This window comes from Malus domestica, chromosome 06 (genome assembly GCF_042453785.1).
Source record: "Malus domestica chromosome 06, GDT2T_hap1".
Classification (NCBI taxonomy): Eukaryota; Viridiplantae; Streptophyta; class Magnoliopsida; order Rosales; family Rosaceae; genus Malus; species Malus domestica.
The window spans coordinates 31,346,566-31,371,468 of record NC_091666.1 but is presented as its reverse complement, the minus strand read 5'-3'; the positions used below and the strand labels follow the sequence as shown (position 1 = coordinate 31,371,468).

General features: G+C 37.4%; 5 protein-coding genes across 7 annotated transcripts; 4 read left to right on the top strand and 1 right to left on the bottom strand.

Annotated features, from left to right (window-relative positions):
- Positions 1-770: 770 nt before the first annotated feature.
- LOC103420334 (uncharacterized) lies at positions 771-7,661 on the top strand. Of its 2 annotated transcripts, XM_008358392.4 has the most exons (13): positions 771-2,019; positions 2,140-2,317; positions 2,614-2,726; positions 2,845-2,946; positions 3,524-3,593; positions 4,174-4,229; positions 5,002-5,052; positions 5,286-5,390; positions 5,794-5,838; positions 6,326-6,431; positions 6,518-6,723; positions 6,924-7,010; positions 7,316-7,661. In XM_008358392.4, exons 1-13 carry the CDS (start codon positions 985-987, stop codon positions 7,481-7,483), a joined length of 2,322 nt encoding a protein of 773 aa, XP_008356614.3. In that variant the 5' UTR covers positions 771-984; the 3' UTR covers positions 7,484-7,661. The 2 variants fall into 2 exon arrangements, with proteins under 2 accessions (XP_008356614.3, XP_008356615.3); XM_008358393.4 differs by lacking the exons at positions 3,524-3,593; positions 4,174-4,229 and having other exon boundaries at positions 800-2,019.
- Positions 7,662-8,749: 1,088 nt separating this feature from the next.
- On the top strand, positions 8,750-13,057 carry LOC103437799 (isochorismate synthase 2, chloroplastic). Of its 2 annotated transcripts, none has more exons than XR_003773960.2 (15): positions 8,750-8,967; positions 9,185-9,373; positions 9,782-10,026; positions 10,332-10,449; positions 10,551-10,667; positions 10,762-10,905; positions 11,082-11,156; positions 11,251-11,319; positions 11,424-11,542; positions 11,720-11,777; positions 11,912-12,022; positions 12,187-12,237; positions 12,373-12,470; positions 12,565-12,657; positions 12,758-13,057. XR_003773960.2 is itself a non-coding variant. In NM_001328951.1 (15 exon segments), coding segments are annotated over 15 exon segments (1,683 nt in total).
- An 86-nt stretch (positions 13,058-13,143) lies between these two features.
- Positions 13,144-15,178, bottom strand: LOC103437798 (pectate lyase-like). Its single transcript, XM_008376300.4, has 4 exons — positions 14,826-15,178; positions 14,032-14,686; positions 13,693-13,935; positions 13,144-13,611 (listed from the first exon to the last, which is right to left on the bottom strand). The coding sequence occupies exons 1-4, from the start codon at positions 15,032-15,034 to the stop codon at positions 13,393-13,395; spliced, it is 1,326 nt and encodes a 441-aa protein (XP_008374522.3). The 5' UTR covers positions 15,035-15,178; the 3' UTR covers positions 13,144-13,392.
- A 1,357-nt stretch (positions 15,179-16,535) lies between these two features.
- On the top strand, positions 16,536-17,847 carry LOC103409745 (inactive protein RESTRICTED TEV MOVEMENT 2-like). Its single transcript, XM_008348541.4, has 2 exons — positions 16,536-16,952; positions 17,145-17,847. The coding sequence occupies exons 1-2, from the start codon at positions 16,811-16,813 to the stop codon at positions 17,717-17,719; spliced, it is 717 nt and encodes a 238-aa protein (XP_008346763.1). The 5' UTR covers positions 16,536-16,810; the 3' UTR covers positions 17,720-17,847.
- Positions 17,848-19,589: 1,742 nt separating this feature from the next.
- On the top strand, positions 19,590-20,632 carry LOC103409744 (uncharacterized). The gene is made up of 2 exons (XM_008348540.4): positions 19,590-19,843; positions 20,076-20,632. Exons 1-2 carry the CDS (start codon positions 19,712-19,714, stop codon positions 20,505-20,507), a joined length of 564 nt encoding a protein of 187 aa, XP_008346762.3. The 5' UTR covers positions 19,590-19,711; the 3' UTR covers positions 20,508-20,632.
- The last annotated feature ends 4,271 nt before the right edge of the window (positions 20,633-24,903 follow it).

The window sequence follows — 24,903 nt, the reverse complement described above, 5'->3', positions numbered from 1 at the left end:
TAACAATAAGAGAATATTAATTTTAAAATAAATTAAAAAAAAATTGATTAGCCTGGAGCATCCAAATCAAACTCACATAAGAAATTAACAGATCTAAGTCAATGTGGAGCAAATTTTATAGAGATGACTTTTAAGTTTTAGGAGTAAAATATGGTCAAAATCTAAGTTCCAGAAGGCAAAATAAAGCAAACTTTTAAACTTCAGAAATTAAAGTGAAATTAAAATCGAGTTTCAAATAATATAGTTAAAAATAAGTTTTTAAATTATGAAACTTCTAAGGTAAATATACGTTGTTATTTGAAAATGTGAGAATGAATCCAAAGAAGGAAAGCAAGTATTATTCCAACAAAAATGTCTCTCCTCAATCTGGGAAATTGGTGGCTTCCCATGTGTATGGGGAGGGCTTCTCACGTGTTGTTTCCATTAAAAAGCCTCGCACGTGTTTGAGACCAAAGCGGCCGATGCATCAAGAAATTTGAAGGATTTTAATAAAAAGTTTATGGTACTGTTTACTTTAATAAAAAAAATATATTTTTACATCAAAAAGTTAATCTTGATAGTATTCATTTTACCATTTATTTTATCGTTAAAATTCAAAGTTTTTAAGTATTTTTTAATAATTTTTTTAAAATTTTAAGGAAAATACTTGAAAATTTTTAAGTTTTAACTATAAGAACAAAATAAACAGTAAAGTGAATGATACCAAAATTAATTTTTAATTATAAAATAAAAATATGATTTTTTTTTTAGAGGAACGAAAGAAAAGTTACCAAAATTTTACCGCTTTGCCTCTCCCTCCAACAGTTCAACCGCAAGTCCGAAACAATTTTTCAGCTTTATTTTTTTTTCTGGAATATTCAGGCCATGCTTCTCCTCTTCTCTTCTCCGTTGACTGATTCGAAACCCTAGCATCCCTCACAGTATCCGAAACCCTAATTTCAATTATTTCCCCACTTTCTGACGATCTTCAAATCAGAGCTCGTCATGGACCCTCAACCCCAACAATGGCGGCATAGGCCTCCAATCCCAGGTACCCTCTGCCCGATTTGCTCAGTTTCTCACTTCCCCTTTTGCCCTCCGTATCCGCCCTTCAATCAAAACCCGATCTTCCCTTACGATTCGGGTCACCCCTTCCAAAGACCCGGTTTTGACCCGTTTATGGGTACTCAGAGCCCATTCGTGGGTAATCTGAATAACGGGTTTGAAAATCCCAGGCCGTGGCAGAGAACCCCTAATTTTGACTTAGACACATATGGTAAATTTCAGTATAGAGAAGGTTTGGCGCCGCCGCCGCCACCACCGCACGGTCCGCCACCAGGTCCGCCACCGTATGAATATGGTGGCAATGCGTACGTTAGTGAAGGTGATAGGAACTTTAAAAGGCCGAGGGTCGATGGTTCGGGTTTAAAGACAGAGTTTAACCCGAACAATGCGAGTCTTTCATCGGATAATGACCGCAGATTGAAGCTGATTCGTGATCACGGTGGGGCGGGATCAGTTTCTGATAGTAATACTGTCTCGAATAGCGGAACGAATAGGTATGCTGAAGAAAGTAAAGATTCTAGGCCTGTGAATGAATCACAGCATTCCCATGTGAATGCACCATACTATGATCATACCAATCAACTACCACAACCCTATGGAATTCAGCAGCATTCTGTGAGACAGTCACTTGGGCAGCAACTGCCTGGAGTTGCTCAACAAGGCACCACTTCGAATACGAATGAAAACGGATGCTACTTTTCGTCCCCTGCTAGTGGTAGATTTGTTTCTGAAAATGCAGGTCATCTGCGGGCTTCTCGATCATTCAGTGGGCAGCCTCCTCTTCCCACCACTCCACCACCTCCTCTTCCAATGGATCCGCCATCAAAATCGCCGTCTTCATTGTTTCCAGTTTCCTTTGGTTCCTCACCAATGATGACTTCAGCCTATCCGCCATATCCTGAAGCCCACTCTCCGGCGCAGCCTTATTTTCATAGTAAGCCATTTTCACATGCTTCTACTGGCTATATTATGGAGGTATAGTTGCTTCCTCGGATGCTTTTATGGTTTATCTTGCATTGTAGTTTGGGTTGCATTTTTCAATTAGGCTTCTAGCCTCCTAATGAAAACTTTTTTTTCCCTTTTGTAATTCCGAAGCAATCTCATGCTGCCCATCAAAACTCGTCAAAGCAGTATGTAGGAGAGGGATTTCCATTTCCACGAAAGCAGTCATCTTTGGATAAGCCAAAGGTTATTGATGCCTCACACTTATTTAAGCAGCCACATAGAGTCTCTCGTCCAGATCATTTTGTGATAATCCTACGAGGCCTTCCAGGTACAAAAGTTTGTATTTGTAATATGTGCAGATGGTGTTTATTCATTTCAGAAGTGCCCATTGCTTTCCTTAAGTCCCTTCGAAAATGCTAACTTTGGACCACTAGTCGTCTGCCAGTCTAAATACAGAAGCAGATAATATTTAATTTAGTGCTTGATCAGCAGTCTAAAGCTATTTTCATACTTACCCCTTCGAAATTGAGCTGAAAACTACAGAACCCCCATCCATCCCACTTACTTTCAGAGTTTTTCACCTTCGACCATATTCTGGAAATCTTACAATGTATTTGATATCAGGTAGTGGGAAGAGCTACTTAGCAAAGATGTTGCGAGACTTAGAGGTTGAAAATGGTGGTGATGCTCCACGAGTCCATTCCATGGATGATTATTTTATGACAGAAGTAGAAAAGGTTTTTTTTTTTCTTGTCTCTTTTTTGCCTCCTATTACTTTCTGAGAGCCGTCTTTAGTGTTCTGTGGGCACTTGAGAGAATTTTAACTGAAGTGTTATGTTTTTTTTTGTCCTAAAGGTTGAGGAAATTGATGTTTCAAAATCTTCAAGTTCAGCTAGAGGCAAGAAGCGAGGGGTGAAGAAGGTGATGGAGTATTGTTATGAACCTGAAATGGAGGAGGTAATACAGTTCAAAATATTCAAAACTTAAAGAAATTTAGTTCGACTTTAATGTCTCATGTTGAAATTCTTGGCCTTTTTCAGTTTTACGATTATGTTACTTGATTGAAATTTACGAAGCTCATGCCTTTTGGGAGGTGTTATGTAAATTCTGTCATGTCAGGCAAAATTAGCCCTGGGACTGTGTCTTGGTCACTGTTGTATAAAAAGGCTGCTGTAGAATTTGATTCCACTACCTTTAAAGTGATCAATAAATATATTGGCACTTTCATTTGTTATTCCAGTAAATTACCACTTAAACTTTTGATAAGTTTAATCTTTCTGTGTGCAAATTGCAAATAGACAACTTTAGTATGTAGTTGTCTTAAATCCTTGTGGAGCTTCTTTTGGTCAGGGGGTGGGTGGTAGATGTCGGTTATTTATTTACCTCGTGTCTTATTTTCCTCTTAATTTCTTTTTTTTATTTTTGCAGCCAATTATGATTTTGACATGCCTAGGGATAGAATGATCAAAGACTTCCATATTTCCATTCATGTAAAAATGGCATCGTTGTTGATGTTATCATGTCTTTTCTCCAGGCTTATCGGTCAAGTATGCTGAAGGCATTTAAGAAGACCCTTGACGAGGGTGTCTTCACCTTCATAATTGGTATGCCTTCCTTTTTTTTTTATTCTTGACCAAGGGCAGAAAACATCAAACTTTATATCTCTACTCCCCCGACCCCCGACCCCCTCTTCTTTCTTCTTTGCTAGCTATTTATAAAGGCTTGGGAATTTCTGAGATTTCCAGATGGAATTACTTGCGAATTTCGTAAAATATGGTGACAGTATTTTGGTCCCATGATGTTTGGGCAGTGTGTACTTTGATTTCAGTAGCTCACACTGGTGCTGGTGGTAAGCGCCCGCCCAGCTATGAGACGTGTCTCCCCTAAAACATGGGTGCATAAATGACCTGCCTGAATTGTTGTTTAGATAGGATTTCAAACTTATTTTTCATTATCTTAAAAACCATTGTTGTCTTGAGGCATAGAATGATAAAAGTGATTCGAGGTTATTCTACCCGTACTGGTACTGGCATGCCAGTACATTTAGTGAGCAAAATGATCTAGTTTGATTGTAGATTAAGTGATGATGCAGTGCCCATGCACTGCCTTCATTTTAACTAACTACAGATGCAGTTTTGAATGGAAATTGACCCTTTTGTTGGTGGTATGTGTGCTTCGTCTTAGTGGATGACCGCAATCTGCGGATAGCTGATTTTGCTCAGTTTTGGGCAATTGCAAAGGTATAACTTCATTTCTCTCTTTCTCACAACCTCTGCCATGTGTTCTGTAAGTGTCAACTATTTTTGTAATGCTCTCACCATTTTCAAGAGAAACCGGGTAGTGGCATCATGTTTCATAGACCTTATCCAATATAGCCCAGGCACTTTATTAGAGAGCTAACGAGAAGTTTACTAGTGCGCCAATATTGTAGATTAGCAATGCTGCAATGCTGTAGTTTGTGATTTTATGTATTAGCTTTAGATTTTCTTTAAGTAGGTAGATGGGGTATTTTGATGTCCTGTCTAAACAAGCACCAGTTCTCCAACCAATATTGTTTTGGCCTCTATAATCTAATTGATTATGTTCAAATACGGAGACTTTGTATAGACATGGGGTTAATTACATGTGGCTGTAGTTTGGACTTACAGAGGTTGGGTTTCTTATGTGCCTTACCTACGTACTAGGTTGTAAGGTGGGATTTAGGTATCAGCACTTCGGTTTTCATTTATTTGGTCTGGATATCAAGTTTAGTGGTGCTTTTTTTTGTAAGTATGCTACCCATGTAAGGAATCTGATCAATCCAGGCACCATGCATGAAATTCCGTGTAATTTTCCATCTGGAAGCAACTTTCCTCCTTTTTACTAATATTTGTATGATTGGTTGTTTTTCTAATATTGAATGGGGGTTGAATTATGGCCCAAAAAGTCATAATAATGGTGGTTGATCATATAATACTGAGTTGTGGATTGTCTATTTTCTGCTTCACTCATTGTTCGTTGTTTTCTTTTCAGAGTTCGGGGTATGAAGTTTATATTCTAGAAGCTTCATATAAGGATCCTGCGGTGAGTATCATATATGTGTTTTATGATAATTCTCTTTCTTGAAAGCAAGGGTAACATTAGCCATAAAGTTGGAAAGGTTTTTTTTCATATATATTTTTGTTAATTTATATTTGGGAGCAGCCTCTCCATAAATGGGGGTAAGGCTAGCCGACATTCACCTCTCCCAGACCCTGCGTAAAGCGGGAGCCTTGTGCACTGGGTACGACCTTTTTTTATATTTTTGTTAATTTCAGGGTTGCGCAGCTAGGAATGTGCATGGCTTTACCCAAGATGACATACAGAAGATGGCTGGACAATGGGAAGAAGCTCCATCCCTATACTTGCAATTGGACACCAAGGTTTGTTGTCATTTAAATTTAGCTTTCGCTTTAGGTTAGGATGGAGGAATTCAAAGCAACATCAGTTGTAACTTGTATGTATAAACTGTTGAACATGGAGGTTGAGTTAATGCTTTTTCATTGATAAGTTGTAGGATGACCATTAGTTTTTTGGCCAGAAAGTTAGGACGGCCATTAACTTGTGAATTTAAAAGAAACTATTTTCTTTTGGGCCCATGAGAGCTATACACCTCCACCTCCTTCTCATTTGGGGTCCGAAACTACTCCTTAAGGATTCAAATCCAGGACTTAATAGGGGGAGGTACCACTACAAGGGCCACTGAAAGTAACACAAACCTGGGATTATGTGATTTATATTTGCTTACGGGTTTTTGTTTGACATTGTGTATTGCTGGCTTGACAGTCATTATTCCATGGAGATGACTTGAAGGAAAGTGACATTCAAGAAGTAAGTTAAATCACATTCGACTCTTTTGCTTATCTTTTATTTTGACAAGAGTTCTCTGGTATAAGATATGCCTGAATTGCTAAGGCGAAAAGAAATGTGTGTATATACGTGTACCAAGCAGATTACCACAGGGTATTGATCATGTTGTTGACCATTCTGTGAAGTCAATGATCAACAGCGTTGTGGTTGTCGTGCATTCACGTTGTGTGGGTGAAACACCCTGTGGATATGTATCGACTTGATTACTTACTCATTATACAACTTAGAATTGTACCACCAATCATTGATTAAACTCCAATGGCTGGTCACAAAATCCCAATAGACTTTTTCTTTTGGTAGATAAATGTCAGTTGGATTTTAATCCAATGGCTAGTGAGTGAGTTACTGTGCTTGCTGGTGACTAGGAGATCATTACTGTATATTTTGGACCCAGATCGATTTTCATGTTGGTTTGATATGAATCCATTTTTCATATGATATCTACCAGGTGGACATGGATACAGAAGATGCTGATAATGATGGTTCACCAGGGTTGGACGAAAGAAAGCCTGAAAAGATCATAGCACCCCCTGCTGAAGATGATTCTCAAAATGGTATTTGTGGCTTATAATTCTTTCGTATTAGGAATTGTGTGAGGGGTGATTTGAGTTAATCAGGTTTTTTAAATCTTAATCTTTAGGCCCTTCAAACGGTGGAAAGAGCTTCGATGCTGAAGAAGACCATCCAACTGAGGAAGTGAAAGAACTAGGTAGGAGTAAATGGTCAGAGATATTAGATGATGATGATACTGAAAAAGCTGATGGTGTGAAGGGTAAGTTTAATGCTCTTTCTGGATTGATTCATGCTTATCGCAAGGAAGCAAAATCTGTATGCTGGAGTGACCAGGTATGTATTTTCTCGTTCTATCATTTGCTGATGTAAATGCTTAGTTGATATATATATTTTAGATCATGACTCGTTTTTATAGTTACTTTCAGTGCAATAATTGATCGTTAACTTACCTTTAGAAGAAAGGTATCACGTTATAGTGGTGTTTATGTATACATATCTCTTAGTCGTTGCAACCTTGCTCTTCCTTCCTCCAGGTTGGCTATACTGGGTTTTCAATAGCAGCAGCAAAGAAGGCGAATGTCTTGTCTTTGGTGATTGGACCGGGTTCTGGTTACAACTTGGTTAGTGTTACTTGGCTATCATAACACCACTACATTATGCCTTTCGTGATATGAATTATAAAGTTGAAACCTTCGACTCTGAAAAGAAACTTTGTGTTCAAGAGTCGGATAGAAATTAGATGTAGCATCGTCTTTGTTATTGTACTTTCTTTTCTGCCGGGCTAGTTGTTGAGATACAAGGTTCCCCCTTCGTTTACAGAACAGTTCTTGTAGTATACGCGTATGCACCATCTATGTGTTGTATCTATTCCTTTGTAGGTCCAGCAAGATGATCTCATTAAGTTTTTTACTTCCAACACCTGCAGAAGTCCAACCCATTACCCGAACAAGAGAGCTCTACTACCCATAGCAGTGGTGAATCGAAGAAGCAGAAAGCATTCCAAGAGCAACTTCGTGCAGAACGCGAATCTTTCAAAGCTGTTTTTGACAGGAGGCGGCAGCGGATTGGTGGACTTGGTTTGGGGGAAGAGTAGTTCATACGAGTTAGGATTCTTCCCCTCAAAAAGTGTTGTTGGAATATCATTTTTTGTTAGTAGATGAATATAGCTTGTGTTGTTTGTTGTGCATTGACACTTGAATGAGGTGGATCAAAAATCCCTCTGATTTTGTAGTCTTATGTAGACCTGGCAAATGGGTCATGTTTTTCGTGTTCGTGTCGTTTTCGTATCATACTCGTTATCTTAACGGGTTCCTACAGGTGTTCTAATAATGACCTGAATCGTAAATGGATCATCTCGTTTGGCGTCAGGTTAAGGGGTCGTGCAATAATAGCCACGTCTAATGTATAGACCTTGCAAATTGGTCGTGTTTGTGTTGTTTATGTGTCATACATGTTATCTTAACTGGTGATCTGATTCGTTAACCTATACTTAATGGGTGATCCAACAATGACTTGAATTGTTAACGAATTGACTTGAATTGTTAACAAGTTGACATGAAACTTGTTATTTTGTGTGGAGTTAATGGGTCATACGAAAAATTCTCAGGTGAGGCACAACTATTCTCTACGCTCTATTGTAGGAATAATTGAGGTTGATTGGATGTAAATGAATCAGAAGAATCATCATGTTTCTTGAAATAAAACCCCTATATTTTTAAGGGAATATACACAAATGGAATTTTGTTGCAACTTTTCATCAAAATTGAAACCCGAAAATATTAAGACGTCAATAACTATACAAATGTGGGTTAGGTAAATAGGTCATCAAAACATTGCAGTTTCTAATTCGCTTATAGTTTTTAAAACTGATTATATTTGTATTTATTTTCAGTCTTTATATATCGTATATAAGAAAAGATTAGGATCCTAGCTGGATCCTCTTTGTGGAGAATTGAAAGATCAATCAATTGTATTCATTCATCTTACATTGTACGGTCACAAATTATTTTAAAATTAAATATAGACAATAACTAATGAAAACTAATCGTACAATGTATGTACAATGTATGATAAACGGACACGATTGATTGATCTTCCAGATTCTGATAGAGAGAATCCGAAAGAGATCCTCGAAAGGCACTAACTTTTTCTAGTACCAGAGAAATTTTTAGTTGTGACGGGAACACAAGTGGTACACTACGTGTTTTAATAAGAATTGTGGAAATTTTATTTTTTAAGTTATTAACTTTTTAGCACACATATCCCACCATTTATTTAATAACATATGATGTACCATCCCGTATACCGGTCACACTGAAAAATCTATCCTAGTCCCAAGACTAGATTAGAGACCTGCGTTCACGTGTCACATTTCCCACCAAACATCTCCATAAAGTACTGGAGGAGAGCTCCATCACCTATTGGGCAGCTGAGACCAAAGCTCTCTCTCTCCTCCCCCTTCTCATGGCCACAGCTCAAGCAGCTGCAGCTGCTCGGCCATGTTTCATGGATCCCGAAGCAGCTGCCAAATGCAGCATCACAGTCTCCAGCAGGCAAACCATTCATTTCTCGCACCATGTAAACCTACTTCATTCCTTCTTTTTCCATCAGATTCATACATGCGCCCTGATACGGGATGTCACTGTAGCGTTATCCTAAGTCAACGACGTACTGCCATGCGAGAAAGTTAAGACGCATTAGCAGTCCGTTGTTTTCTTGGGAGGCATCCCAGTGTAGATAAGTTCTCTCGTATGTATGACATGTCATCTAATATCCTTCTCCTTCGTGTGAACAGAGGTCTCAGTTGTGTTCACTTTCCATGAATGGTTGCCAAGGAGACTCTCACCTCCCTTTAGGCACCGTTGAAACGCGCTCGTTTCCGGCGGTTCCATCACCTTCATTGGCTCTGGACCGGCTCAGCTCAGCCATTTCGGAACTGAAATCAAACCCGCCTCCCTCTTCCTCCGGAATTATACGTCTCCAGGTAAGTTTAAAATGCTCTTCTCTTATCTGTTATTGCCTAGCTGGCCAAAAAAGCTTTGATTTTAGAGCAATGGGATTGTGCCACGTGGTTGGGTAGCATTGGACAGCATGGGCTACATCCCTGTTCCTTATCCTGCACTGCTTAGCACAATGCACATGATATCATATGACATAACTAATTGCCTTTGGTTTGGAAAACAAAAGGACATACAGATTACAGTAACAAAAACTATGTAGAAAATATCTCTTGATCTCTTATCGTTAAAATATTCTTTCATGTTACAACGCATTGCACGTAGACTAGTTATACCATGTGACTGTGTTCTAGTGCCACGTAGTAATTAATCTTAACTCATGTACTAGTTTTTAACAAAGGTAGTGCTAATACAAAGTTGCATTGTGTTTTAAGGTGCCAATCCAGCAGCAAATTGAAGCAATCGACTGGCTTTACGCCCAAGACCAATTCCTTCCGCGCTGTTTCTTCTCCAGCAGATGCCAAACTGGTCATTTTTCTGATCTATCCGTTGACCACACCAATGGAAATGACCAGAATCAATCAAAACACAAGTTGGTCAGCGTTGCCGGCGTGGGGTCTGCAGTTTTCTTTCAGGATGTGCATCCCTTCTCGTACAGGCATTGGAAGTCCTTAAAGAGGTAAAACAAGAAAATATATTGCGACAAGTTCAGTGTCGTTCCATATAACCTTTATATTTTTCTCTAACTGTAGCTGGAGCGGGATCCATATGGACAACATATCGATAACATAGCAATTGTCATATTCATATCAACAATATAAACAACATATCAATAGTTGATATGTATTTATATATTGTTGAAATCGTTGCTGATATGGATCCCGCCCCACTTACAATTAATCGCGCGACCCCCCTATGAAGGGGAATGATTTTCAAAATCCAATATATAAACTCAAGTCTAATTTTCTCATCTCTTGACTGAAGGTTCCTCTCTACAGAATGTCCACTTATTCGTGCTTATGGGGCAATCCGTTTCGATGCAAGAGCCAACATATCATCTGAATGGGAGGCATTTGGTTACTTTTATTTTATGATTCCTCAGGTAGAACAATTGTTTGCTTTCGTGCAGTTGTTTCAATCCATAAATCGTGTTTGAATTCTCGTAAGTATTTATGCCATCTGCTGCTAGATACTCAATGACAGGTTGAGTTTGATGAGCTTGAAGAAGGTTCAATGCTAGCAACAACCATTGCGTGGGACAATGCGCTTTCGTGGAATTTAGGACATGCAATTGATGCACTTAAAGCTACGATGCATCAGGTTCGGATAATCTGACTGAGTTAAATCTGCTTCGCGTAGTATTTATCGAAGATATTCATGTTTTATTTGTATATGAATTCTTGTGAATATGCAGATATCTTCCATTGTTTTAAAGCTTCGAAGACAAGTTCCTTCGACACTAATGTTAAGGAATAATAACATCCCGTGCAAGACGTATTGGGATCTTGCTGTTAATAGAGCTTTGCAGAAAATAAGAAGCAACTCAGCACTTATTAAGGTACTAGCAGCAGATAGTACACGCACGTAACAGCAGAAAATAAGCAAAGGTGCGTCTCAATGCTGTTAATAGAGCTTTTCGGTGTGTCAAGCTTGTTTTCAGTATTGAGATGCCCCTTTGCTTCATCTTTCTCTCTCCCTCCCTCATTAACGAATCATCTTGTGTTGGAAATTCAGGTGGTACTCGCGCGTAGCAGCAGAGTAATAACAGCTACTGATATTGATCCCATAGCCTGGCTAGCGTGCTTACAGGTATTTTTTTTCTTCTTCAAGCTATTAACCGGTGAATTTTCTCCGTAAAGTAATCAAAAGTTATGATTGCTACATCTGAGCTAAACTTCTTCAGGTTGAAGGTGAAAATGCTTATCAGTTTTGTCTTCAGCCGCCAAATGCACCAGCGTTTATTGGAAACACGGTAATTGTCTCGAAAAGTAAAAATTACACGCTACAACTTATTTTATCCTCTATGATCGTCTTGAAATTTGTTTGAGTTTTGATTTTGATGATCCTTGTGAATAGCCAGAGCAACTGTTTCACAGAAAATGGCTAGGCATTACTAGCGAGGCTCTGGCTGGAACCCGAGCCAGAGGTGAATCGATGCCTGAAGATCTTGAAATAGAACTCGAGTTACTTTCCAGGTTTAACTCGACCTTTCTTATTCATTTTCGTGATGTTATACTTAATTCCACTACTTGGAAGTCTTGCAAGTATCCAAACTCAGCGTCAAACGAGCATGGAATCCATGAGAATTTCTCTTACATCCATAATTTTAATAAGTTTCAACTAGTTAACAGCCAATAACATTCTCTTTGCAGTCCAAAGGACCACCTTGAGTTTACCATTGTACGAGAAAGCATACAACGAAAACTAGAGGCAAGTTTACTATTGGGTACTTTTATTTCTGAAATTTCGTTGTTGATTTCATTTAATGGGGAATAAATCGGTGCAAATACTGAAATCTGTAAACTGAAAGTAAAAATCGCGGTACATACTTTCCTGTTTTGCAGAATGTATGTGACAGTGTCCAAGTTGAACCAAAGAAAGCAATCCGTAAATTCCCTCGAGTCCAACATTTATATGCTAAATTGGCTGGCAGGTTAAGAAGTGAAGATGATGAGGTAACTACATTGCATTGTTTTACTTGTATTCTGCAATCCACTAGCTTTATTTCTGAAGGATATGTTCAATTTCCGCCCCATAGTCCTTGTCGAATTGAAGTTTTACGAGCTATCTATGTCGATCTTTCAGTTTGACATATTGTCTTCTCTTCACCCAAGTCCAGCAGTTTGTGGATTTCCAACAGAGGAGGCACGGCTTTTAATTGCGGAAACAGGTCCATCTTACTACTATTTGTTTTTGTTTTCTGTACGCCTATAATCCTTTTGCCTCTATACCCTCAATTCATCTAGCTGTTTTGGCCCAAATAGAAAATTTTCCTGAAGACTGAGATTTCTTTATATTCACACAGAAGTATTCGACCGAGGGATGTATGCTGGGCCGGTTGGTTGGTTTGGAGGAGGAGAGAGTGAGTTTGCGGTTGGCATTAGGTCCGCATTAGTGGAAAAGGTAAACCAAGTGTATTATTTTGCTTATACTCTTTTACATAGGCATGTCTTCATTAGCACGCCAAACTCGTAGCACTGACCCTTCTGGATTCTAGGGTCTCGGCGCGATGATCTATGCTGGAACTGGGGTTGTGGAAGGAAGTAATGCATCGTTAGAATGGGATGAACTCGAACTCAAGATTTCTCAGGTGTGTTTACTTTCAAATTTGCATTAATGTGTATAAACAAGCATTGAGCATGAGAGTAGATGCTTCAATAAACTTTTACATGTTTTGATCAATGATGCAGTTCACCAAGTTGCTTAAACTTGAAGTGCCTCTGGAGATTAAAAGCTGATATATATACCGCAAGGACTATCTACCGAAAAAGGTCAGTGCAGTTCCGAAGTTCCTAGTCAGGATTCTTTGATGACAATTTAATTTTTCGTTGATTGCTTCTTTGGATGATTTCCCCAATGACGAGCGTAAAACAGACTTGATTTGTAAACATAAAGTTGAAAGTCGAATAACCTTTGGAGTCGGGTCTTCTTTTCGCACTATAAATTATGGATACAAAAGTAATAAGAAAATTCAAATTCAATACTGTCAACTGATCGGAAATAGGATTTCACCGCAAATGAGAAGGTAAAATTGCAGAATATATCATTGTATCTTGACTGGAAAGAACAGATTAAATTAACTGCAATCAAAAATTTATCTATTGCATAATGTACATTTCTGTGTATACACCGCAAGTTAATTTTTCCCAAATTCTATCACATATTTTTCCCTTCTACCCCCAACCTCGATCGAACTTAATAAGAGGACAGTGTTTTCTTATTACTCTTCACTGTCTACTGCTACAAAAACCTCTGTTTTCAACAGGGTTCAGTTTGAGATTCATGTATTTATATACATATTTGTTATGTTTGTTCAACATATACTCTAGCATGGCTTCCCTTTAATGCATTTAAGAGGACCTGCAAAGCGTGTGAGTTTCGCCACGAATGTCCCAGGCTTTGCCTGGATCATATCCGCCTCTGGGAGATTCCTGATTGGGCTACCAGATTCAACAAAGAATGCTCCATTCACCATAAGATCGTTCTCCGATCTCCAATTCCACGATTTCCACACGTTCTCTGCTGCATATTCCCTCTTAGTCACCTAGATAACAACAAGAACCGCATCGAAAATTAGTTCTTGTGAGTAATTTTTTAAGAACAAGTACTACAACTACTGTTTTACCTCTTTACTTGCTTCATTTAACGGAGCAATGAAGCGGTTGCCCTGGCTAATTATGGTAGGATGTTGGCTGCCACCAATAGCGTACATAAGCCAATGTGTGTAGTCGTTGTTTACAACGTGGAAAAACCCCCACCGGCACCTTGGCATACGCTGAGTTAACCCCTGACCGAAATGGTTGAAAGCAATAGTTATCTGCATCACTTCATCCTGAGAGTTGCTATCACTTGAACCAAATAACATCACCTGCATCATGAATCAAAACGACACAAATTAGTCCATAAAATGCATTTTTTTCACAAAGGATTGGTCTCGATTTGAATGTAATAGATGGATTTTTACATCATTATGATTGGTGAAGTGACAATTGGATATGGTGATGGCTGTAGACCCCTGGATGGCATCAATGAGTCCATCCTCGCAATTTGACGCAGAGACATGGTCTATCCAAACGTTTGAGGCTCCATACATTGATATACCATCACCATCACTACGTGTGCGTTGTCCATAGTGATTCACCGAGTCCCTAATCATGCCACCATTTCCTGCCTTGTTATCGTGAATGTGGAGGTTATGGATGATCACATTCTTCACAAACTGTAATGTAATTTGGCCACCGTCTTGAATGTGCACATTAGCACCTCGTGCATCAATCGTCTTGTCACTCGTCACCATAAGCTCTTCGCTTAGCTTTATCTTCATGTCGTGAGCGAATATGATCCAGAGTGGCCCAGTTTGAATCACAGCGTGGCGTAGTGTCCCTGGTTTCGGGTTCACCAGGTCATTGTCGGAGTTATCTGTCACCACATATATCTCTCCAGCCTTGCCTCCTGTCGTCTTGTGCCCAAATCCTTTGGCGCAATCAGCCAGCTTCTTGCGATTTGTTTCCCAGTTTGGATCACATCTCCAGCAACGATCAATAGGGTTTGTAGCCACGCATGGACCCTTGTACTTCTCTTTTAAGTTCCTTCGCGTATTGTTCATGCTATCGAAGGTGCTGCTTCCATTAAACAAAAGCTTGTAAACAAACATTTCGAAACCAAAAAATAAGGACGCTTTGCAAATCGTAGTACATGATGAAACAACATTGACTTTGGTTTAAAAAAGGCTTGTTTCTTGTGCGACAAGGGACCTACTTGTGGACTTCCTTATTGAAACTTCCAGTGACTTCTGCAGGATTTTTATTGTAGGCTTTGTTGGCGGCCTGCTTCGCCTCTTTAGCTCGACCTTGCCAGTGCTCGTCGAAAACCGCAATGTTGGCCGTCACCGTTGCCGGAATTGTTATTGCAACAATAAAAATACATAAAATAAACACAAACAGCTTGTAAGCAGCTTCCATTGCCATCTCTCCTCCCAAATTTTCACCTTAATTTTCACCAAAATTTATTAATTTTCCTAAATTATGGGTGTGAAACCAGACCTACCAGACTGCTAGGGTTTGAAGTAATGGATTTAATTTTCAGGGCAGGGTAGGGCAAATTTCCATGGCTAATTAGTTTTTTTGTGTATTTCAGAATTATAGTGGAGATGGTTATGCAGAACTAGATAAACTAAATGGAGCAAAGAAATGGGAATGAGACGTGGGGAGGGAAGAGAGGGGAGCCCCTCTCCCCTTTCAACGGTCGAAATTCTTATTTACCTTCCAATTTCTTATGCTTATTGGATGAGCTTTAGTTATGTTCTCTTCCCTTTCTTTCCCTTCTAATTTTATACAATCTCTCTTGACCACTCCTCGAGAGTGTTACTAATAGTCAACATCTAAAAAAGAAAATGGTATAAAGTGTTGTCTAAAGTATCATGCAACTTTATAGAACTAGGTAAAAGCATACGTATTACACTAACTGATTACATTGTCGATCATATTTCTTTTAATTATCAGATTAACTTCTATAGAGGTCGCACTTGGTGCGATGGCAAGTGCCTTCGTCCATGAGTGGTAGGTCTCGGGTTCGAAACTTGGGAGCCCCCTCTTCATAAATGGGGGTAAGGCTAGCCAACATTCACCTTTCCCAGACCCTGCGTAAAGCGAGAGCCTTGTGCACTGGGCACGACCTTTTTTTTTATCAGATTAACTTGTATACTATAAGTCCATAACGATATGAACAAATGTGGTAGAACTAATTTGATTGAACACTAGAATGAGGTAGCTATTGTTGAAGAATGTAAAATATAAAAATTTGATAGAATATATGTTTTATTGAAAACCCGAATATGATAGGAATTAACTTAATATATGCATTTGGGGAAGAAAGAAAGAGAAAGGTATGCTTAATTATTATTTTTTATTCAAGTGATACATCTAATCCTCAAACTTGAATGTCCATGTAAAACACATTATTGTAAGTGTTTTTAAAATAATTGAAATCACTTTTAGAAAAAATATTTTTTGGTTCCAAAAGCGCGTGAAGTGCTTTCTATAAGAAGAACTAGTTACGCGCTTCTTGTAAGAAGCACTTTTAAGTGTTTTTCAAGAATTCACTTACATTTTTATTAATTAAGGTTGATCCTAAATATATTTTTACCAAAAACGTTTTAATCTATTTTAAAAACATTTTCAAATGAGTCCTTAACTACGAATCTAGGGCCATGTCTGAAGCCTGCCGGTATCATTAACTTCGGTTTAATGGAAATCAAAATCTATCTTTCCGAATCAGATATATGTGTATAAAGATCTAAAAAATTCTTAGGTCACTTCTAATATTAAAATTATAGACCACCGCCGCAAAGACAGAAAGAGAGAGGTGTACGTAGTCTGGAGTTTGGACGCAATGAAAGCAAGGAATGCTGTCCTTTTTCCACATGTTGAAACCCCAATAAGCCACCAACCGAAACTTGAAATGCATTCCAGCCCACAGCACCCATCATGCATCATCCATGCAGAAATATTAAGTTTGGAATATCCAAGATCGAATGCCTGCCTCCATCTTCATTTCCCACAAGGAAAACCTGTTATTTTTTCTGACTTCTTCAGCTAGCTAATTGGTATCCTTCCCCTATATAATCCTTGAGCCATTTCCATATCTATATACAAAGCATTACACTGATCATTTTAATTAAGACGCAAAGCAAGCTCTTAATTAAGTTGTTGGTATAAAGTTCAGTTTGTATTAGTTGATCATTGATGGCAGATATCAGAGGATCAATGAGAGCTATGGGAGAGAGATTACTGCCATCGACACCCACACCCATGCTCGAAAAGATTGTTCCTTCCTCAGACTGGACAGAAGACTGCAATGGCCATTACCTTCTCGTTGATCTTCCAGGTACTGCAATATTACAGCATCTAATTGTTCTCTTAATGTTTTATTGTTTCATTTCTTTAAGAAAAGCATAATGCATGTGTGCATGCTCTAATATTCGACTCCTATAAAATAGGCATATAATTATATCCTATAGAAATTAGCTATGTGTGTTGACATGAATTTATGGTGCTTAACTATATAACCGTGTCTTAGATTTTAAAAAGGAGGAGGTCAGGCTTGAGGTGAATATCTCAGCTGGCCACATAACAATCAGCGGAGAAAGGCAAGTGAACGAAAAGAAAACCGAGTATTTTAAGCAGAAGTTTACCCTTCCACCAAACTCAGATGTTGATAAGATCACCGGAAAATTTGACGGTGAGATTCTCTATGTCACCGTACCAAAGGTGGCAACAGCGGTCGAAGAAAAAAGGAAAGAACCTGAAATAAAGTATGAAAATGTCCAAGGCAGCGCTGCTGCTGTCACGGAACCTCCTCAAATAGGGAAGAATGAAAATGTGGAAGGCTTAAGACGCAAAAATGAAGGAGAGCAAGGCTCAAACAAAGTTGATGGCATAAAGTATGGAGAGATAAGAAAATTATTAGGAGGAGGAAATGGGCACATATTCTTTTCTGCAGAAGATATAAGGAAATGGGAGGAGGAAGGAGGGAATATTATAAAGACTGCAATGGAGATGTTGAACAAAAACAAAGGGATAGTTTTGACTGCTGTGGTTGCATTTTCATTAGGGATGCTAGTTTCTCGTAAGTTCCAATCAGCTGGAGAATGAGCTGATTAAGGCTAATTAAGCTGTGTGTTAACTGTTAATTAAGTTACATCACATCGTATGGTTGTTGATATAAATGTACAGAATAAAGATTTCAATGAATAATAAGTTAGTCCTCAGCTATATTTCTATGATTGAAGGTTTAATCTCATTTGCGTTTTGTCCTAAAATATTTTGAGCGTGATGATCACACTGTCACATGGTGTTGTGAATCTTATTTCTTTTGCCCGACTTTGTTGTTGGATGGTAATATCCATTTGGGTGAGATTGGGTTGGCCGGGCTGTTAGTGCTCGCCGAAATCCGCAATGTTGGCCGTCACTGTTGCCGGAATTGTTATTATTGGAAAAATAAAAATACACAAAATAAACACATTTAGCTTTTAATCAACTTCCATTGCCATCTCTCCTCTCAGTTTCACTTTAATTTCCTTACTTCCCTTATCTTTTGTTCAAATTTTTTCTCAAAAGAAAATTTTATTTATTTTTCTATATTAACGGGTATGAAACCAGACCTACCAGACTGCTAGGGTTTGAAGTAATGGATTTAATTTTCAGGGCAGGGTAGGGCGAGTTTCCATGGTTAATTAGTTTCTTTGTGTATTTCAGAATTATAGTGGGAGATGGTTGTGCAGAACTAGATTAACTAAATGAAGCAAAGAAATGCGAATGAGAAGTGGGGAGGGAAGAGAGGGGAGCCCCTCTCTCCTTTCAACGGTTGAAATTCTTATTTCCCTTCTAATTTTTTATGCTATTTGGATTAGCTTTAGTTATTTTCTGTTTTTTTTCTTTACCTTCTAATTTTATACAATAAATTAGAAGGGAGAATAACTAAAGCTCCTCGAGAGAGTTACTAATGGTCAACATCCAAAAAAGAAAAAAAATTGTAGATCGGATAAAACCTCCACAAATGTTGTCTAAAGTATCATGCAACTCTATAGAGCGAGGTAGATATATATATATATATATATATATATATATATATATACGTACTACATTAATTTTGTTGATCACATTTTGTTAATTATCAGATTTAACGAACACTTTTATACTTTTTTTTTCCATACCCACACCACTTTTAAAAATACAGGTTATCAAACGTTGAACAAGTTAATTTTACTGCTAATTATTCTTAAAGCACAACATAATCAGTTTTTTTTTTTTTTTTTAAACACAGCAAACCCAACTGGCCTTACCATGTATATATATATTGTCTATAATGATATTAACAAATGTGGTAGAAATAATTTGAGAGAATGAGGTAGCTATAAATTGTTGAAGAATGTAAAATGCTCCACATCAAAAAATTGATGGTACAAAATTATTTTATTGAAAACCAGAATATGATAGGAATTAACTTAAAATATATATTTGGGGAAGAAAGAAAGAGAAAGTTATGCTTAATTATTTTTTTTCATTCAAGTAAAACACGTAACCAAGTTAACTACGAGTGCCTAGGGCATGTCTGAAGCCTGCATGTATGATTAACTTTTGTATAATGAAAATCAAAATCTATTTTTCCAAATCAGATATGTGTAGCAAGATCTAAAAATTCTTAGGTCATTTCTAATGTTAAAATTATAGACCACTGCCGCAAAGACAGAAAGAGAGAGGTGTACGTAGTCTGGAGTTTGGACGCAATGAAAGCAAGGGATGTTGAAACCCCAACAAGACACCACCCGAAGCTTGACGTGCAGTCCAATCGACAGCAGGCATCATCATGTCATCATGCATCATCCAGGCAGAAAAATTAAGTTTGGAATAACCAAGATCGAATGCATGCCTGCCTCCATCTTCATTTCCCACAAGGAAAGCCTAGGTTCTGATAAAATCATGACTTCTTCAGCTAGCTAATTGGCATCCTTCCTCTATATAATCGTTTGATCTAATTTGTTATTTATATACACAGCATTACGCTGATCATTTTAATTAAGACGCAAAAGCAAGCTCTTAATTAAATTGTTTCTATAAGGTCCAGTTTGTATTAGTTGATCGTTGATGGATCAAGCGTCAGAGAACTCCATGTTAAAACCAGAGGATTCCCACGCGAAAACAGGTGCAAAACGATTGTTCCTTCCTCAAAATGGACAGAGGACTCCAACAACCATTGCCTTCTCATTGATATCCCAGGTACTGCAATATTACAGCATCTAATTGTTCTCTTAATGTTTATCGTCTCATTTCTTTAAGATAAGCATAATGCATGTGTGCGTGCTCTAATATTTGACTCATATAAAACAGACATGACTAACGCAGGTCACGTGGTGTTACAATCACATAATTATATCGAAGAAATTAGCTATATTTGTTGACATAAATTTATGGTGCTTAAGTATGTAACTGTGTCTTTGGTTTTAAAAAGGAGCCTATCTGTTACATGAATTCAGCTGGCGAAATATCAATCATGGGATCGAGGGAAGTGAACGAAACAACATCCGAGCATTTTGTGGAGAATTTTACCCTTCCACCAAACTCAGATGCCAGTAAGTACACCGTAAAATTTGTCAATGAGATTCTGTATGTCACCGTACCAAAGGTGGAACCCAAAAATGAAGGAGAGCATGGCTCAAACAAAGTTGATGGCATAAAGTATGGAGATATAAGAAACTTACTAGGAGAAAATGGGCACATATTCTTTTCTGCAAAAATAAGGAAACGGGAGGAGGAAGGAGGGAATATTATAATGACTGCAATGGAGATGTTGAACAAAAACAAAGGGATAGTTATGACTGTTGTGGTTGCATTTTCATTGGTGATGCTGGTTTATCGTAAGTTCCAATCAGCTGGAGATTAAGGCTAATTAAGCCATGTGTTAACTATTAATTACGTTACCTCACGTCGTATGGTTGTCGATATAAACGTTCAGAATAAGAATTTCGATGAATAAGATATATCGCCAACTATATTTCTACGGAAGAATGGTTTAATCTCGTCTGATTTTGTTGTTTCAGCTTCAGCCTTGCGACCGTACTCCTTCCGAAACCCTAAAGCTTTGACATTAGTCGTTTAATAACAGTGGTTGAATAAGGCGCAGCGACCAATGCTTGTGTTCTTAAATACTTTTGAGTGTGACGATCACACTATCATATGGTGTTGCTAATTCTATTTTTGTCGTCCAACATTGTCACTGGGCGGTAATATCTATTTGGGTGAGACTTGGGCTGGGCTGTTTGTGGATGTGGATATAGTTTCACAAACACAGTACGATAGGCCCAAAATGTGAGATTGGGCATGTTAACCTAGGGGTGGAAAAAATTCCCGAAAATCCCGAACCGAACCGAAAAAATCCCGATCCCAAACCAAAAATTTCCCAAACCGAAATTTCGGTGCGGAATTTAGGATTGGCTTCTCGATATTTTGGGAATCCCATACCGAACCGAAAATATATAATATTAATTATTATATATATACATATATATTATATATATTATTCTTTTATAATTGATGCTAATAGTTTCTAATTCATGCTCCGCAACCTGAATGCCCTACACCTTGCATATTTTTCATGTTCTGTTTGATATTCATTTGGATTTTATTATTGCTACTGCCATGGCTGATAATTTCAGAATGCTTGATTCTTTTGTCTCTCAATAGATTGCAAAAAAAGTTTAATTAATTTGAATTTTGACTCTGATAAAAACAGTCAGGCATGCCAATTTTAGATTAAATGGTAGTGTGAATGAAATGACATTCCTAGTTCATGAATGTTTTCTTGAATTATATATTTGAAAAACAATTCATAATTTCATATTTCAATTTGTAATTCCCGATTTGTCCCGAAATTTCGAAAATATTTCGAGATTCCCGAAAATTTGATTTTGAATTGGTCTTTAAATTTCCGTCCTGAAAAATTTCGATTTGAGATTCGGAATACTAGTTTCGGTATGGTATCCCATACCGAACCATCCCTGTGTAAACCACAGTTGCATAGATGAAAGATGAGAAGTGAAAAGAGAGAGAGAGAGAGGCAAAAAAGCATGCTAAAAACAGAAGGGCATCGATTCAAAAACGACTTTATGATGTAAGTAGGCAGGCAGGCAGGATCGGATTCTTTAAGCAAGCAAACCCACCAATTCAAAAAGTCACAAAGACGACCACATCACCGTGATGCGGGATTGAGAAGCTTCTTTGGGATGCGCGCCCAAAAGATCCACTCACTCGTATTTATCCACCTGAAGCCCTAAAGATATCTAGGAGTTTAAAGACATTTTCCATTTTGGCCAATCGCTAAGTTGTATGTCATATGTTATTATATAAATTAAAAAGTTTTATTTGTTAGTGTTCATCTATTGATATAATAATATATGATGTGTGTGTTCTTGTTTCGAGCATATTAAAATCTTTATTTACTATAGTGACATACGCACAAATATATAATTAGTAAGTATCCCACCGGACCCAGCACACATTGCAAGCCGCGTAATTTCCTTCATCATACAATTTCTATACCACGTGAGATGCTAGCATAGTTTTGGTCTCCAAGTTTAAAGGTACGTCAATTTAGAGCCAGTGATCCCGAGAAATGCATTAGCGGGAGTTCGAATTCGGGTTGAAAATTTTATACTTTACACGCTTTTCACTAGACCAACTCCTTCGGCTTAACTAGTTAAAATTTTTTAATCAAAAGTAAAATTGAAAAGATTTTAAACACAAACAATAAATTACATATGAGTACAAATTTATCACTCTTTTATTGTATGTTTTATGTACCCTCAAGTAGTCACTTTTTATTGAGCTTGTATATATAAAAACGGTAGTGATGAGTAGGCGTGACAATTTCTTATACAATCCGTTGACTTGACAAGAAACGGTACGAAAATAACAAGTTTCAGGTCAACTTGTTAACAAGTCAGGTCGTTATCAGGTAACTCGTTAAAAACCCTTTAACATGTCAAGTTGTTATGGGGTTACTCGTTAAGAACTCGATAAGATATCGTTTTTCAAATTTAGTCATTAGGCACAACAATTTCTTGCATGACTTGATAACCCGACATAAAACGACACAACCCGTTAACGAATTAGCTCGTTACTTAGTTACCTTATAAAACTCGTTAAAATAACGGGTTTAACATAACACAACCCGTTAAGATAATAAGTGCTAAAACAAATGACACAAGCATGACAAACATGACTCTTTTGCCAGGCCTAGTGGTGAGTCCAGGTGCTTCCTTAACACACTTGGCCATACCACGTATAGATATATGGTAACATGGTATGGTCCGTTTGGAATATGAATTAGTTTTTGACAATGGAACGTCGTGTTCATATTTAGTAAGGAGAATAATACATAAAGATGTACTATAAAGGCGATGCTTTGTGACCCGACTTTATTTCAAAATGTTCTTGCTTTTCACTAAAAGGATAGGCCCATTTTAGTTTTCGAATCATGTGCCTTCTCCACACTACTACAACAACAGTACTACTTGGCATATATCCTATGTGAGGTACCATATCACCAATGTTCATGAGACCACCCACCCACCCGATATCGGATTTAGGATTTGAATTTTGAAGGGTCATGGTGTTAAAGTACAGGTTTTTTAGGCAGAGACAAGGCGCTAAACGTGTAAAAAAAAAAGTTTATTAACTAAGGCATTTCGTCAAACATTTGATAAGCTTGTTGTCGTTAACCAAATCATAATGCGCATATATCAACAGATTTTGACATATGCCTAGCAAATATTGTAATAAACATGCCAAACATTCGGAAAGTACTCGAAACTCGGAAGCTCTGCACATGCATATTTTCCGTACTCTAAGTGGTTCTAGGAGGCTAGGACCACATTGGTCCTAATGGTCTAAAATATCCATAATATTCCGATATGTCCATCGAAATTTCCGTGTTTTTGGACTACCGATATTTCTGATATCATCGATATTTTAGACATTGCTAAGTCACTCATGTATCTTACCATGCAATGTATAAAGTGTAAAATATTGTACTAATTCATTATATATAAATGATTATGGTGTGTTTAAACTTCTTTCATTAATTACTACATATTTTCTACACTCACAATGTTTGTCAGCTCGTTATATAATCAACTTAAATCAGTTATATCTATCATGCAATGCATTTTCTTCCAATTTTTTGTTATAAACTAATAGATAATTGATTAAATAAACATCCTGCAAAGTTTCAATAAAAATTTCCAAGTTTTTCTTACAATTTCCGTGGTTTTTATTCAATTTTTATCGATATCGATAATATCCCAATATTTCCATCGAAATTTTCGTGTTTTTAGACTACCGATATTTCTGATATCATCGATATTTTATACATCCAACCGTGTCGATAGGCTCAAGTAATTTTCAATCCGACGCATGACACTGTCATGCAACGTTGTTAATCTACGTTACTGTCGTTTACTCTTGCACCAAAAATATCATATATTAATGGGAACTTTAACGAAAAGCACCCGGTAATGTTCACTTTAACGAAAAACCACATTTTTACACTAAAAAGTTAATCCTGGTACTATTCACTTTACCCTTTATTTTGTCCTTATCATTAAAACTCAAAATTTTCAAGCCTTTTTCATTAGTTTTCTTATATTAATGGATTCACGTCGTTCTTATGTTTACTTTATTAAAATTGTGATGATCCCCAAATTCGTTTGGAGGGAATATATTTTTGATTGGCATGCAAGGCTGGTCTTAAATAAAAGCATACATTAAATAAAAGGATGTAATATCCACACACCATATTTTACTTCTCACATACCTTCTTAATTTTCGATCGTCGGATTAGATGAATGGAAGAATATCAACGGACAGAAATTATCAAGATGTGTGTGAGAAGTAAAAATGGGTGTGTGGATAGCATACCCCTAAATAAAAAGAAGTATTATTGTCACTCCAAAAATCTTATTCTACACTCCTCACAATTGTATTTTTCTTTCTTAATATAGAAAGTTTAGAGTGTAGAATGAGATTTTTGAAATACTAATAACAATTTCTTAAATAAATAGATTATAAAAATAAAAAAATATAAACAAAAATAAAAAGATAGGGAGGGAGGGATGTGTGAATTATAGATAACGAACCCAATAAAGAAGCAATTCCAAAAGTGAATTGAAAACCTTCGCGGGTGAGAATGGAATCTAATCTCTCGCCCCCACTCCAACCCAACCAAAAAAACATTCCCTTCTCTCCATTATCATTTACCTTTCGTAAAAGTGAAAAAATTT